We start from the raw sequence: 17,251 nt of genomic DNA, 5'->3' as shown, positions 1-17,251 counted from the left end.
TGGCAGTTCATCCCCCCAAGGGCTCCTCATATAGGCGGTTTATGGGAATCAGCTGTAGAAACTTCAAAACTCATTTCCAGAAGCTAGCTGGTGGCAACTATAAATTCAATTATGAAGAATTCTCGACCTTGATAACTAGAATTGAAGCCATTCTCAACTCACGGCGTCTCGCAGCTCTCTCGCATGATCCCTCAGACTTCACTGCCCTAACTCCCGGCCACTTTCTTAAAGGAGCGCCCATTCTGGCCACACCTGAGCCAGGCGTGGGGACGCTCTCCTAATTAAACAGATGGGAACGAATTAAAATTCTCCATCATGAATTCAGTCGCCGATGGAAAGAAGATTATTTAAAGGACGTCCACAGAAGTAACCGGTGGAAAACACCAGAAAAAGCGCCTCAGCTTGGATATTGTGTCTTGATCAATGACGATTGTCTCCCACCTATTACAGCTCCGACGGTCTTATTCGCGTAGTCGATCTCCGCACGCAAACTGGAACACTAACCAGGCCGGTCGTTAAACTATGCTTTTTGCCAACAGCCGAAAAAACCGATATATAAACCGTAAACAATAAACCGAGGAAAAAACCCGCAAAATATACCACAAACAATAATTTACTAAAACCAAAAATAACATAAAAGGGTCGATCCACATGACGACCCACTCATGCCACACCACGTGGTAACATAGTTCACCACTATATTTCACAAATATCTAATAACGATAACCTTTTCTATAGATAAATATGGATATCGATGGGGCAACAGCACCAATGTCAACTGTCCGTTCGGCTGTCCACGTTCCACGCCCTGGGGCTGTCCCAACACCAGCGCCGCGAACCATCACGGCAACAACGTCGTCAACCGCTGCACGCAGTGAAACCCGAGCAACTCCGACGTCGCAACAGAATGACCTACCTTTCATCCGATGTCCTCTGTGTTGTCGTTCTCACAGGTTGCCACACTGCGGTATATTTGAAGGGATGCCACCTCAGCAACTCCAGCAGGTTGCCCGGGCCCATGGCCATTGCCTGAGTTGCCTGTCGCCTACTCATACAACACAGGAGTGTACGTCCGGCTATGTGTGCCAAATGTATATGCTTCCGCACCACACTATGCTGCACCGCATCACCAGCCCCGAGACCGGGCCACACTCTGCCCCACGCAACCGCGGGGGTAAAAGACGTTCAAAACGACAGCAACCGCGAAGGCCAATAACCACTCCGGACGACTCGCGTTCGCGACACCACCACAACGGAACACGGCGGCAGCGTACTAGGCCACAAACCTGCCGTCCAACCGGTCTCAGCAACGTGGTAGCTACGCTGCAACAACTCCAGCGATTACTAGGCTAAATATGTGCCTAGGGGGGCCAGGATGGCTAAATGAGTAACAGTTTTCCCCATTCTGCCCGTCACCACATCTTATATTATTATATCGATCTAACACACACACAATGACATCACACACCATCGCATACTTTCGCCGAACCAAATTACAAAAGGATAGACAACTTGAAAAAGGCACTTTTGGCGCTACGACATCGGTCCGATCGACACGATTCTTTTTTGGCGAACGTTTACCATTTTTTTGCGAACATCGTCGTTAACTAAAAATATTTTGTAACCTTTGTGAGGCGAAAATTTTATTTTTATTTTACATTTTTTTCGGGCATCTCATTTAAAAATTAAAGCCGTTTATATACTATATACCTATGTTGTGAAAATAAACCGAAAGTACATTTACATTACAAGTTTGCGAACCTCTTGGGTTAATTTCATATATACCTGTGTTTTATACTTTTCAATTTTTGGAAAAAATATACGGTGAGTGCGAAAAAGATGGTACATAAAAAATACAGAGATATTCTTTTTAATAAAATAAAAGATGTTAGGCCCTTTTTTGTTACGAAAATTGTGACCCCAAAATAGTTATAGCCCTTTTTATTGGAACAAAAATATATTTTTTAATCGTTTATTGAAGAAATTGTATACATTACTAACCGTTGCTGTAGCAAATTTTTTCGCACTTTAGTTTCTCGTCCATTTCCAAAGCTGCAGCTAGTGTTATCTATGTGTGTATGTAAGGTGGAAGCAATTTCAGTTTTCCCATTATCGATTTCTTCGCCAATCAGTCGGCATACTAAATGGTGAATTTTGCGAATTAGAACCTTCCAATCATGGACGGTATTTTGTTGGGACATTTCTTCCCTTTTATGAAGTATCTGAAAAGAGAACAAGTGTAGTTAGAGAATACTTAAAAAATGTAAACAACAATTACTAAAGAATACGTTCTCTTTGTATTGATGAATATTTATATACTTTTATGTACATAAACTTATACTTCTTTCATTTTGACGTCCATCTTCTTTTCCATATTACCAACTCCTGAAGTCGATTCTTCTAGTTGGATGTCAATTGTTCTACAATAAAAAATGGGTGAAAATAAATTGAAATCACAAACGGCATTTTTACATGTACATTTAACGAGATTTGAATACGTTCTTGGGCATTCCTCAAAAATTTCATCGAATAGCGCTGGTGAATATTAGTTTAACATAATAAAAAATGTGGATCTAATTTTAAATTTTCCCGCTGAGAATATTTCAAATAATTTTTTCCCCAATTTTTATTGCTATGTGTCATTTAGTTTGTTTACGGCGTCATTTTGTGTGTGTTGCGATTTTTACTATGGATAAAATTCCATTCCATTGGTTCTTGAAAGTAGTATGTAGAAACAATGTGCCGATACTATATTGCGATACCAGATTCGTTTCGTTTTTCGTTTTTTTGTTTTATTAATTTTGGGTATTTGTATGTGATTTTCAAACTTATAAGTGGAAAAATTATCTAGAGGAGTATATTGCACAATACAGTCAGCTCAATGGAGTAAACCATGTATATTTAAACTAACTAAATAGTCTCCGTATATATTTTCAAACAAATCAACAAATTCTTCCAAGATTTGGTGGCAACATTGGGTTCAGTGATATAAAGACATCTTGTATGATAGTAGCCTGATACCTGCGTGCAATAAGACTAAATGGTAGTAATGGTCCCCACCAATAGAATCCTTTAGGACAAATAAACCTATATACAATAATGATATTTTTATTTTCAAGTTGAGGATATTAATTTTTCTAAAAAAGATTTAAAAACAAACTACATTTGGAAACGGTTGTATATTGCTTTTTTTCGGGAAGAATCCAGGAAACTTTTAGCCGTTAATGGAAATCTGTGCAACTTATTTTACGCAACGTTTGCAGAAAATCGGTTACTGTGTTGTGGGATGAGCTGTTTCTTAAAGCCCAAGCTTTTAATTGTGAACTAAATGTATTATTGTTCATAATTTTTTAAATTTTACTACCACGAGTATTTCTATCACTAACATGGCTATGGCTGCAATTTAAAGAAAAATTAAGGGAGCTTACTGAATTTCATCCCTCCAAACTAGGATCTCACTCAAAATTTACTTCTTTCTTTCACAAATTTAGATGCATTAAGATTAAAAGCATTTTTCTTGGCTCATATTGGCACTTAATGTATTTTTTTCATATTAATTATTATTTTCTCTACTCACTTTTTTTCCTATATATTATTGTAGTCACAAATAGTTCAATAATTAATTGAAAACACAAATGATATTTTTAATACATTTGTACAAATAAGCACCAGCAAAATAAAGAAATTCCTTTGACACGTTCGTAACCGAATTTTTTTTTCTTTGAATTCAATTTGTCACAACGAATAAAAAAACGTGAAATTCACGGTATCATGCTGTACGCTTTCACATCCATCGTTTTCAATTAACGGTGACAGCCAAAAAAATCAGTTTATCTTTTTTTGTTTTATTTTTGCTTAACATCTGTTGAGTAAAGAGCTTATAATATAAAACAACCAAAAGCCACAATAGATTGACTTCTTATGCCTGGTTTTCACTAGGTCAAAATAATTGACATCAAAAACTGCCTAAACGAACAGCTGTGCTTTTGGTGGCAAATGCGTTTTCATTACAACATCCAAACTGACCGAATGTCGATACTGCAGTGCCTTTCAAAAACTGTCGTCAATTTTTGGTGTCAGATGATTGACCACCTGTTTTCATTTATGTCAATTGTGAATAGGCAATTGTGAACAGGCAATTTTGACAGCTGTTAAATTGAAGATATAATTATTTTTAAATAAGTGCGTGAAAGTGTAAAAATGAATAAAAATAGAAAAATTACAATAGTAACTGCAGCGTTATGTCTTATAACGTCATTAAAAGCTTGGAAAAAGAAAAGGACTCAGCAAAGGAAACCAAAGCAGTGGTGGATTAGACCAGGATTAAGGAATCGTTGCACCAGTGGATTTTACTCCACACTTCGATCCAAGCTGGTTTCTCAGGACCCAAAGTGGTTGAAGAACTTCCTGAGGATGACTATGGAAGATTTTGACTTTTTAGTGGCGCGCCTTACTCCACATATTTATAAACTAAATACAAGATTCCGTGAAGCGATATCGGTCGGTGAAAGACTGGCGGTAACACTACGCTATTTAGCCACAGGAGATAGCTTCTCAAGTTTAATGAGTGTTTTCCTATTGGGAAAAACTACTATCTGCCATGTAGTGCATAACACGTGTAGTGCAATTTTTAAAGCTTTAAAGGACGAGTTTTTAAAAGTGAGTATTCATGCCTATTCACGTTAGTCAGTGATAAAATATAAAATATTTTCTAATAAGGTTCCAAACACTCATGAGGAATGGACAGAAATAGCGGAATGTTTTTACCAGCGATGGAATTTCCCTAATTGTTGCGGTGCGTTGGATGGGAAACATATAGCGATTCAGGCGCCTGCGAACTGCGGTTCTGAGTATTTCAACTATAAGAAATACAATAGCATCGTTTTGATGGCAATGGTTGATGCCGACTATAAATTTTTATTTGTTGAAGTTGGAGCTTATGGTCGGGAATCTGATGGAGGCGTTTTCGCAAGGTAAAACTAATATAAAATAATATCATTGAACGTTCATAACTAAAAAACAGTATTATTTTTCAGATGTGCTCTTTCGACGGCACTTGCAGAAAACAGTTTAAATTTTCCGCCAGCGAAGTCACTTCCACATGAAAGTGATGAAATGCCATTTGTCATTGTAGCTGACGACGTTTTTCCATTAAAAACATACTTAATGAAACCATTCAGCTTCCGAAATCAAGTGATGTCGTTCAAAATATTTAATTATAGGCTCTCCAGAGCAAGAAATGTGGTGGAAAATGTGTTTGGCATTTGTGCATCGCGTTTTCGGATCCTTAGAAGGCCGATGGACGTTACTCCCGAACATGCGACAGTTATTGTCCTCGCGATTTGTGTATTACATAATTACCTATTAATACGCAAGTCTATATATATATGAATGTCTGACGTAGACAAAGACACAAATGGCATTACCGATCCAGGTAATTGGCGAATGGAGTTGGGGGAAAATGGAATGCTTCCATCAGTTCGGCCAAGCAGTGTTTTAGGTAGACCAGCAGACAGCGCGATAAATGTCCGTGAAAGATTTATGGAGTATTTCATGACTCCTCATGGAGAGGTTCAATGGCAATATAATAGGACAATATTGCATAACTCTTCTTTGTAGTTTACTCCTATCTTTCTCATTTATAAATGTGTAATTCTATAATTTAACTTATTTTGTAAATACAAAATATTTTCATTATACCTATTTTAAAAACTTTCTGAATTTTAAATAAAACAAAAGTTATATCATTTTGAATTCAATATATATTTATATAATTCATTTCTAATTTTATATTTATTATTTTATTACTAATTATACAAATACAAAGTTCATTTAATAAAATATATAAAAAGATATAAAAAAGGAACATTAGGTACATCATTTCATTTGACTATAGTATAGTGACTAGTTAAAGATTTTATATTTAAACGGCATTATGCTGAGCTATAAAATAACAGCAAAATTATGTTTTATTACATATACAATACTGCAACTGTTTTTACCGTGTGAATTTCTGCTGATACTTGAATATTAACTCACATATGTCCTGCTTGAATTCTCTGGCCAGTTGTGGAGATTCTTGGTCCCACTCACGGCCGTTTGATGCCACAAAGTTGCCTAAATCATCCCAAGCATCAGTTTTTGTAGCAGATGTGAGGGTCTCCAGCGCACGTTGAACTACTTCAATGTATCCATCGTCGTTTTTTTCAACACGACGTTTCCTTAAATTGGGTCGTGATGTAGATGGCGTTGGTGGTATATCGCCAGATACCGTTTCCGACTCAAACAATATTGTTGGAGTGGTCAGGGTCGACGAGCTGTCCTATAATAACAAATAAACACATGAAAAATAAATATTAATATTTTTTATCAATTATTATATATACATATATATACTTACATTTAATAAATTTGAAGTGGTGCTCGCTTCAACATTTAATGTAGGCTCGAGGAACTTTAGCGAATTGTAGAGTGGGTTCATGGTAGTCGTTCTTCCAGCACCTTGTCCACTTTTTGTATGAGCCCTTCGGTTGAAGGCCGCCTAAAAGATATATATATATAATGAAATTTGTTGTGTACTATTGTGTACTATATGTGAAAAACTTACGCGAAAAGAACAACGAAGGCTGTTCCACTTGGCTGATACTTCGGCTCGTGGCATATTTAGTGTTTCTGCCACTTCATGCCACTGAGCCTCACGCAAATTCCTATCGCGATAATCCGCAGAAAGGAAATTCCAGGTTCCTTCCCTTGACTCCACTTCTTGAATTAGTTGCTCAGTCTCCTCCGCTGTCCACTTTGTTTTCATTTTTCGCACCCGCTTGATGCTTGGAATTTCCGTTTCTGTATTTGCACTCATTTCTTCTGCCATTTTGAAACTGGAAAAGGTTGAAATAATACATTAATTGAAATTAGAAAATATAATAAAACACTTACCTTGAAAAGTGAAAAATCTTTTGTATTTATTTTTGCACATCATTCACGCGGCAAATGGAAATAATTTGCCAACATGTTGGCAAATCTAATTTTGATGTCAAATGTTGCCACATAACGTATTTTGATTGTTTTCATTTCGCTGTCAATTTAAATTGCCGTTCGTTGGCAAATATGCCGGCAAACGCAACTGACACCATATGACAACCCGTTTTCATTATTTTGACAGCATTTGACGTCAAATATGACCTAGTGAAAACCAGGCATTACTCATTTTAAAGCTTTGTGAGGGAGTGTTAGTGACAAGTAAAAATTGTGTAAAAGTATTTAAGTTTCGGTCAAGCAAGTTTTACTGGGACATAAGAGGTGTATTCAAAAATTATCGCGAATTTTGTGTTTTTTTCAAAAATTATTTATTTATTCATGAATATCTATTTTGTCCCCTTCAAAGTAATCCCCATGAGATATTATACACTTGTGCCAACGGTTTTTCCAATCTTCGAAGCACTTCAAAAAATCATTTTTTTTTATCTTCTTCAGCTCCTCCTTCGATGCCGTCTTTATCTCGTCAAGAGAAGCGTAACGTCGTCATTTCATGGGCCTCTTCAGTTTAGGGAACAAGAAAAAGTCACAGGGGGCCAGATCTGGGGAATACGGTGACTGCGGCATCATTAGTTTGTTGTTTTTGGCCAAAAAGTCGCGCACAAGCAACGATGTGTGAGCAGGGGCGTTATCGTGGTGCAATTTTTTTGATAGGTAAAAATCGAAGACGATCCAAAACACGTGCAAGCAAAGCAGCTGTCAACAATTAAATGAACATTCAAAATGACCGAGCTTGTCGGCATAAGTGAGAGACATGAGTACCAACATAACGCCACAAAAAATTCGAAATTCGAATATACGTAGCACGCGAAAATTCAAAATTCGCGATACTTTTTGAACACACCTCGTATGTACGTAACCTATCAGTTATAAAGGTATTTTTTACCTTTAATAGACTGGGAACAGCTTTGATAATATATGTCTGTCATTCACTTAATCAAAGCATTACGAACAAGGTACGCATTTAGGGGTAATTTAGAACAAGACAGCATGCCATAATTGTATTTGGTTAGAGCGAGAAAACCATTAACATCAAAAAGCGATGTGTTACTTTTTTCCCACTCTATGAACAAAAGTAACAAATAGTTTAAAGTTTGCAAAAGTGAATAATAACAAGTAGCTTACACTTTTGCTAACAGATATATTTTGCAGGCTTTGTGTGTAGATACATATATACACTCATTGTTTCATGCGAAATTTCCGTAGTCAAATGCCGAACACATAGAGCGAGACAGACTGCAAGCGACATCTGACAAGTATTAATATACACACCTTTTTATGAACATAGTTATTTAGACAGCTGCACGACTACACGACTGCAGGTCGTCAGTTGTCGCTCTTGTTAACTTGAAAATATTTTTTAATATTGCCGACGACAGTAGGACGACAGTAGAGTTGACAGTAGAGAGGAGTGATGCCACTAATATGTAAAATGTAGAATTATTCAAAGCTGTAACAAACCTGACAATATTAAAATTTTATTGAAGTGAAAGGTATTAGTATGGCCACAACGAAATTGTATATATGCAAAATGGACAGCTGTGTTGTCTTGTGTACATGTCGGCCATTGTTATGTCCCTGTCTGTTTACAAATGTTCATGCATAAGGATTCACGACGTCATTTACAGTTCACTGTCATGCTGTCAGTCGTGTCGCGCTCTATGTGTTCAGCACTTCAAAGGCAATCAATATCCGAAGCGACGGCAAAGCGTCACAACATAGTGTTGTTGGAAGAAAATCCGACCTGTGCCGAAAAAAAAACAAATGAAAAGGAATGAACGCCGATTATCTAATTCTGTATGTTTACATACAATCAAATAGGGCTATTGATTATTTTCTTGTATCACAGTATATACAGTAGAAAAACTTTTCGTGGTAGCTTTCTGGGGAGTGAATAGCGGCCATCTTGGATTTTCAGTGGTAGCAACGCAGTGCTGCATATATTGAGGTAGTAAATACTTAGCAAATTTATTTTATTAAATAACAAAAACTATAAATATTGTTGCTTAATATAAAAGGAAATTATTTAATAATGATATATATGTGGCAGCACCCCCACTCCTTTCGGAGTTAATTATAGTTGTATTAGCATGGTAACTCTACCTGCTAATTTGACATTTCGCTATGTATGATTTTCTTTTCCTATTATGTCAAATAAAATTCGAAGATCCTTCTCTTTCTTCTTGGAAACTCGTCGTATAAGGACGTGCCCACACGAACGCTCTACATTGGTGACCCCGCACATTTTTACATTTTTAATTACTAATTTTCTTAATTTTTTATTATGAGTCTCGACGAAAGTCAATTGGTTTCAGAAGGAGGGAACATCTTAGAAAATGCTACAACACAGCATTTTCTACCACGACTGCCGTTGCCCCAGATGCGAGAGGATAATATTGAGGCATATTTTTATTCTTTAAACTTTTGGTTCGATGCAGCGGGCATCGTGGCTGACATAACAAAGTTTAATATCGTTTTGGCAAGTGTTCTACCTTCAAAGTTAATGGAACTGCGCGTATGAATAAATACGGCTACATTCGGACAAAACTGTTGGAAAATTTTACGGAAAGCCAGCAGCGACGCCTGCAGCGTGTACTTCTCGAGATGCCCCTGGGCGAACGGCGCCCAAGCAACCTTTACAACGAAATGAACCACGTTAAGCGAGAGCATTCTTCACGACTTATGGATCACTCGGTTACCTACATATACGCAAGCGGCAAGGCAATCATTGCTAAAAATGTGCTAATCGTCGAGAAGTTGAAAATCGCCGATTCCATTACGGAGTCATTAAATTGCGCCAAGGAGACTTGTGTACCGTACAATCTACCGTCCAAGATTTGAGAGCCGAAATAGCAGCGCTCAAACAGCGACTCGACCAAGTACTAAGCGACCACGGACATCGATTTCGGCCTAGATCTAGATCTAGGATCCCGGCAGGTACCCGTAACTCACACAACAGCTCCATGGAAATGTGCTGGTATCAAGCGAAATTTGGTCGTAATGCCCACAAATGCAGACAGCCGTGCAAAATGGCTCATCCAGGCAAACGTTCTGAAAAACTTACGAACAAACGCCTTCACATATTTGACACTACTGCAAAAATGAGTTTCCTTATCGACTCCGGCGCAGAGGTGTCGACTATACCGAAGTGTTCAAGTTTGGCTGAAGCATCTAAATCGGATACCAAATTGTTTGCTGTTCACCAATTCAAGTGTTTGGTGAAGTCCTACTTAAATTAAATCCCAACTTACGTAGAGAGTTTGTGTGGAAGTTTATAATTGCCGATGTTTCTCAGGCGATTATAGGCGCAGACTTCCTATCATTTTTCGACCTACTACCAGATCTCAAACGACATCGACTACTTGACCGCCGCACCGCGTTAAAAACAATGTGTTCGATAAAGTCAATTAATACACCGAATATTTCAACCATCAACGTAAATATGCCATTTTCGGATATTTTGTTAAAATTTCCGGAAATAACTCATCAACCTCCTCTAGAAGTTTCAACAAAATCTACAGTTGTCCACCGGATCATTACGTTCGGACAACCGGTATTTAGCAGACCAAGGCGGTTATCACCTGAGAAGATTGCTGCAGCACGAGCTGAATTCGAGCTCTTAATGAAACTTGGCATATGTCGGCCGTCTAGTCGCGACTGCGCGAGCCCCCTGCATATGGTACGCAAAGCAGATGGTTCTTGGAGATCGTGTGGTGGTTACCGGGCCTTGAATGCTGTCACTGTACCGGACGGGTACCCAATTCCGTTTCTCCACGACTTCACGCACATATTATCAGGCAAAACTATTTTTTTTTTTTCGAAAATCGACCTACAGAAAGCATTTCACCAAATCCGTATACATGAGGAAGATGTATGCAAAACGGCCAGTACAACACCTTTCGGACTGTACGAGTTCACTCACATGACCTTTGGATTACGCAACGCCGCACAGACATTCCAAAGGGTCATCAATGAAGTCCTTCGCGTAGTAGATAATACTGCGAAAGATCTAAAACGTTTCCTCGCCATGGTAAATTTTTATAGACCTTTTTTGAAAAATCCTCTTCAACATCAAGCACCATTATTCAACATGACTCCAGGTAACAAGCGCAATGATCACTCACCTCTCGTATGGTCCAAAGAAAATATAAAACATTACGAAGCATGTAAGGAAGACCTAGCTAAATGTACGCTGCTACCACATCTCACTCCCAACGCGCAGCTTTCATTGTGGATTGACGCATCCGACTATGCAGCCGTTGCAGCGCTACACCAAATAGTTAACAACAGGCTGCAACCACTGGGTTACCTCCAGAGAAAATTTACAAAAGCAGAACAGCGATACAGTACTTACGACAGGGAGCTCACAGCTATGTGTCTCGCTATCCGACATTTTCGTTTAAGGCTTGAAGGACGAGAATGCCATGTCTACACCGACCACAAACCTCTCACATTCGAATTTCATCAAAGAATAGAAAAAGCTTCGGACCGTCAAGCGCGACAACTAGACTTTTTCGCTCAAATCACCACAGACATTCGTCACGTGTTTGGTCAAGAAAATGTTGTCGCCGATATGATGTCTCGCATCGAAGCAATAACCTCGGAAACAACTCTTCAATCAATCAACTACGATGACGTAGCCACCGATCAAGCGACAGACGAAGAGCTCCAATCCTATCTCAATGGGCAAGTGAAGCATTCATTGAAACTAATTTCATATGCTCTTCCTTCCAGCACAAAAAAGGTGTACTGTGATATTTCGACCGATCGCATCCACCAAGCAGTACTTCAGACAATCCACAACATTTCACACCCCGGTACACGTACAACATCAAAGATGATGTGCGAACGTTTCACCTGGCCCGGAATCCATCGCGACAGTCGGAATGGATAATGAGACTGAAGTTGTTGCTCAGTTGCGACAAATAAAGCGGGACCTACGTCCAGTCAACACGTCTTGGCATACCACTCAGAAATCTTTTGTGCACACAGATTTAAAAACGTGCGACCAGATTTTCATCCGCGATTTGTCGGTACGACCATCATTATCAGCTCCTTACAAAGGGCCTTACAAGGTTCCTTCACCGTCCACATTAACGATAAAGCAGTCAACATTTCTATCAACCGTTTGAAACCTGCTCACCCCGCCGCATATCCCAACTAGGAGGGGAGTACTGTCGCAGCACCGCCACTCGTTTCGGAGTTAATTATAGTTGCATTAAGCATGGTAACTCTACCTGCTAATTTGACATTTCGCTAAGTATGATTTTATTTTCCTTTTATGTCAAATAAAATTCGAAGATCGTTCTCTTTCTTCTTGGAAACTCGTCGTATAAGGATGTGCCCACACGAACGCTTTACACACATATATTTACTTATAGGTGATTTAAATGCCATAGTGTGCAATATTTCGCCCATAAAAATATTATTTACTGGTATTTATGTAGTCAGTGGAAATGCAGCCCTGTTTTTAAATTTCTCGGTGCTGAGTTTTCTTCCGAATGTATTTGTCTACATTTGACCGACAGAAAACATAAAAGGTGCTGATTTCCTAAGCTGTTCTTGTTTTTTATCTTAAAATTCGCTTATTTTGTTTAACTAAATTTGTAAAATTATATTCATATATCTAAATGCGAATTCCACCTAATTTTCGTTTGTAACGGCTAATCACTTTGTATATATCAAACGAAAGTTTACTGTCCAGGACTGTATCTTTCTGCATGCAAAATTTAAGAAATTTTTGAAGCATGTTTAACATTTGTTCAAAAAAAAGGACTTACATAACAAGCAACATCTCGGTAAAATTTAAGAAACATGCAAAGTAATTCAAAATAATCACTTAAATAATGCAAACACTTGCATTACATAATACCTATTAAAGTGCTGCTCATCAAACTTTAAAATTTATATGTACCTTAAATGCTAACACAACACCCTAATTATCATGAAAGTAGCAAAAAAAGTGTTGCACAACATCCTAAGATTTTCTAGAGTTGAGTATATGTATGAAAACAAGCCAAACTGTATATACTGAGATCGGTAGCTTACGTAGCGTACTGCGTGAGACAAAACATTCAATATCTTCATAATGGCATAAATGAACAAAAATTTGTTTACAGATTATTAGAGATGAACGTTTTCCGAGTTTTGTCACATACCTTTCAGTTTTTTTTTAGCGTGAAGAACATATGAAATTGAATTGTTTAACAAAAAATTACGTAAAATATTATTATTTAAACCAATTGACAAGGAAAAAATATATAATATAGCACGGACATTTTTCTTTGTGTTCACGAAACTTTATCTATTTATCTGTAGTAGTTTATGAGAAAATGATTTTACAATTTTATCGTGCTCTAAATTTCAACCTTCATTAACATTAACAAAAGATGAATTTTAACGTCAACCAATAAACTACCAATTTTTCAAATCGGTGTTTTCGCGAAATTTTCAGGGACCACTTGACGTGGTTTGACCCCTTGTTAACTCTAATTAAAATAATGAAAATCATTATGATTCTCATATTAAAACCAAATGGTATTTTCTCTGAACAGAATGGGAATAAACTTTTCTAAAAATGTATGAACGCGATAGCAATTATTATTTTTTTACCTTAACCGCTCACCTTCCAAACTTTGACTGGATCTGTTGAATTAAACAACATGGATAGTATTAACAGTAAAGAAAGAAATGACACAAGGCGTTTTGTTAGTTCAAATTTTTGAAGAAGGAAATTTTAATAATATAATGAATATAGAAATTTGAAAGTAGATAATTGACGGACAAATAGAGTAATAGAAATCCTGATAGAGGACAGAGGTATAATACAAATTATCATGTTAATAATTATAGTCCACTCAATTAAATAAATCAAAAAGATGAATAGCAAATACATCAGGACCGTCTAAAGAAAAATAATAGCGGAAGATATAGTAATAATTATAGACCAACAAATTTGAATAATTTCCCAAAGCAAAAAAGGCAGGAAACCCTAAAAAAATTTTCGGTCAATACGAACCAAATCATTTTAGACAAACTTATGGTCAATTTCATATTAATCAATTTACCAAAAAATAAGATCAACATGGCCAAGATTGCTTATGCTCGTATAGCCAAAGCCAGGCAGATTACTTAAGAGCTGATGTTGAGATTAATAGCAGAGTTTTTTTTTTTTGAACCAGCCTTGGAATCCTTACGTAAAATAATAAAAAATATTAAAGGAACTACACTAAGAAATGAGGATGAAATGGATTATGAAATGCATACATTGACAAAAGAAGAATTTGAATTACCTAATAATGCCCGAATAAGGTGGAAAGTCACACCGCTCAAAAGACGAAAGTGTAATTTTACTAGACAAATTAAATTCCTTAAATCAAATTTGTACCCTTGAAACTGCAGATTTAAAATTAGAAATATTAAATTGATTGATGAAGGGAATAGGGAATATTGCTCAAGAGATATACTAAATTATTATTTAAAGATGGTGATACATTAACTAACACAACATAAATTCAGTACGAAATTAATTTCATAAAACAACAACAGATTAATTTAAATTGTATAGGTATTTTATTTATTTATTTCTATTTATTTACAAGAGAGCTAATTATAAATAATTAATTCACTAAGGCTCGGCTCTTATGTACCTAGGTACTACATTTTACTAATTCAATTATTACAACTCTTATTTGTTGAAAAGAGTTTCGGTACCACATTCTCTATTATAATAAAATATACATATATATTTTATTGATTCAAATTTCCTGAATGAATACAGATTCAAAGGAATCTAAAGCAGAATTCTTAAGAATTCCAAAAATGATTACTGATGACAAAAGTCCATGTACACCTGCAGAAGCTACACGCTCGAAGCAAGGTGCTACAAAGCAAAAACGGGGGAAAGACATTTCTTATATTAAATTCATTTCTGAGAGTGACAGCTTGATTAAATACTGCACTCGATTTGCATCTTCACCGATTCAGGACAACTCTGAATCGGTACTAGAAATAAAAAATAAATCTATTGACAATTTTTGGACACGCCTCCAAGCTGCATACGACGCAATAGTAGAAACTGATGATTCGGATCTACCTAAAAATTTCAAATCTTCGGCTTACGCCAAATACGAAAATTGCTTAGACCGCTATGAAGACACAAAAGCAGTGATATCAGATCAATTAAAACTTATTAAGTCAATTTCACCCACAGTAAAGTACAGTTACCACAATTGCAAGCCCAAGAGGCAAGTTCAAGCATTCATCTCAAAGTGCCAGCGTGTCATACGGAAATATTTCAATGGCCGTCCTTCCGGGACGTGTTTACACCCATGTACATAAACCATCTAAAATTATCACAAGCGCAAAAACAAGCAGGCGTAATAGTCAAACAGTTCGCATGTGACGATAATTTTAATCTAGCTTGGGAAGCTTTATGACAAAGATATGAAAATGAGAGAATATTAGTTGACAAGCAAGTAACGATACTTATTCTAAAATTCAAAGAGAAACCAGTGAAGAATTCATGAAACTAGAATCCACTGTTTCAAATTGTTTGTCGGTGCTATCGACACAAAATATTCCCACAATCAATTGGGATCCTATTCTGGTAAAGATATGTACCGCCGCATTACCAGAAAAGTCATTACTATTGTGGGAGCAATCGCTCTCATCAAAAAGAAAATGCCCGACATGGCAGCAGATGAAAGATTTCTTAACTACCCAATACGAAATTGCGGAAAGTGTAGACAAAAAAGTAGTCAGAACTAAAAACATTCAACACGACCTAAATCGAAGCTTCAATAGACCCCAAGCCGGAAGCAACAATCATTCAAACAGAAGCTTTTTCAAAACACAAGCGTTCACATCTGAACAAAATAAATTCACGTCATGCGAACTATGTACAGGAGGGCATAAGCTAAAAGCTTGCGAAAAATTTAAAAAATTGAATGTGAATGAAATGAACAACTTTGTCAGGTCAAGAAGACTCTGTACAAACTGCTTGTCCCACTCACACAATCTTAATACTTGCGAAAGCAAATTCAATTGCGTATATTGCCACAAAAGGCATCATTCTTTGTTACATCTCAACAACTTTACCAACACATCTCAAAGTAGCGCTTTCTCAAAAAAGCCACGGGTTTAGTTGCAACAGCAACTCCCGAAACAAAAACTCTAGAATTTTGCCAAGAGACGCCATGCTGCTCAAAGGCATTAAAAACTCAAACGCTACATAGCGAAAATCATAGTAGAGTACTACTACCCACAGCAGTTGTCTCCATCGAACATCGAGGAGAATTGTTCAAACTAAGAGCCCTAATAGACCAAGGATCACAACGATCATTCATAGCGTCTAAGGCACAATATAGGCTAAAACTGCCAACAAAACAAGCCAATTATGAAATTACGGGAATGGGCGGAAGAGTAGTACAAAACTCTAACAAAATATGCCCCATTACCTTAATTTCCCCCCAAGCGGATAAGCGCATTCAAGCAAATGCTATTGTCTTACCGCAACTAACAAACATGCTTCCAAGCTAACAAATAAATAGTAAGCATTGGGATAAGATTTCACATCTGACTCTAGCAGATCCCAACTGCAACACCCCCGATCAAATAGACCTTCTATTAGGCAGCGATTTTATATCGTAAATTATACTAGAAGGCGCAAAATACCATTTTCGGATGGGTCCTAAGTGGACTAGTTGCGGAATCAGTCACAGCAATGACAACTCAAGTTGAGGAAATCCCAAACGAGTACCTCAATTCACAATTGAGATAATTTTGGGAGTTAGAAGAACTCCCCCCATTTCAATTACAACACCAGAAGATCAGTATTGTGAAGACTTTTACAAGGCCACAACTACTCGATCAGATAATGGTCGGTATGTCGTACGACTACCACTAAAACAACAATTTCCAGACACACTCGCCTTAGGTCACTCTCGCAACTCTGCAATACAGCAGTTTTTAAGTATGGAAAAAACCTACTTAGAAAAGGTGAGCTTAAACAAGATTATGATGGTGTCGTGGAAGAATACCTTCATTTAGATCACATGGAGGAAGTAAGCCCATGTGAAAAAATCATAAGAGGCAAATATTACTCTTTCTACTTGCCACATCATGCAATAGTAAAGCCTGAGAAAAAAAACAACAAAAGTTCGAGTTGTCTTTAATGCCTCAAGAACCACTAGCTCGGGTAATTCCCTAAATGATT

General features: G+C 37.1%; 4 protein-coding genes across 6 annotated transcripts in view; 2 read left to right on the top strand and 2 right to left on the bottom strand.

Moving 5' to 3' along the window:
• LOC125780332 (uncharacterized) overlaps window positions 1–17,251 on the bottom strand; it is a 273,793-nt gene that overhangs the window by 123,734 nt on the left and 132,808 nt on the right. The gene's annotated exons all lie outside the window — the stretch shown is intronic.
• Window positions 1–17,251, top strand: part of LOC105234054 (eukaryotic initiation factor 4A) — a 160,075-nt gene that overhangs the window by 31,233 nt on the left and 111,591 nt on the right. The window lies entirely within an intron of this gene.
• On the top strand, window positions 3,919–5,733 carry LOC125775408 (uncharacterized). Its single transcript, XM_049445974.1, has 3 exons — window positions 3,919–4,659; window positions 4,720–4,973; window positions 5,037–5,733. Exons 1-3 carry the CDS (start codon window positions 4,201–4,203, stop codon window positions 5,389–5,391), a joined length of 1,068 nt encoding a protein of 355 aa, XP_049301931.1. The 5' UTR covers window positions 3,919–4,200; the 3' UTR covers window positions 5,392–5,733.
• On the bottom strand, window positions 5,777–7,199 carry LOC125775497 (uncharacterized). 2 transcript variants are annotated; one of them, XM_049446158.1, is made up of 5 exons: window positions 6,937–7,199; window positions 6,608–6,878; window positions 6,401–6,541; window positions 6,003–6,322; window positions 5,777–5,943 (listed from the first exon to the last, which is right to left on the bottom strand). In XM_049446158.1, exons 2-5 carry the CDS (start codon window positions 6,869–6,871, stop codon window positions 5,934–5,936), a joined length of 735 nt encoding a protein of 244 aa, XP_049302115.1. In that variant the 5' UTR covers window positions 6,872–6,878; window positions 6,937–7,199; the 3' UTR covers window positions 5,777–5,933. The 2 variants fall into 2 exon arrangements, with proteins under 2 accessions (XP_049302115.1, XP_049302116.1); XM_049446159.1 differs by having other exon boundaries at window positions 5,777–6,322.

This window comes from Bactrocera dorsalis, chromosome 1, assembly GCF_023373825.1.
Source record: "Bactrocera dorsalis isolate Fly_Bdor chromosome 1, ASM2337382v1, whole genome shotgun sequence".
Classification (NCBI taxonomy): domain Eukaryota; kingdom Metazoa; phylum Arthropoda; class Insecta; order Diptera; family Tephritidae; genus Bactrocera; species Bactrocera dorsalis.
Note: the sequence above shows the minus strand (reverse complement) of the source record. Positions and strands in the feature narration are given on the sequence as shown.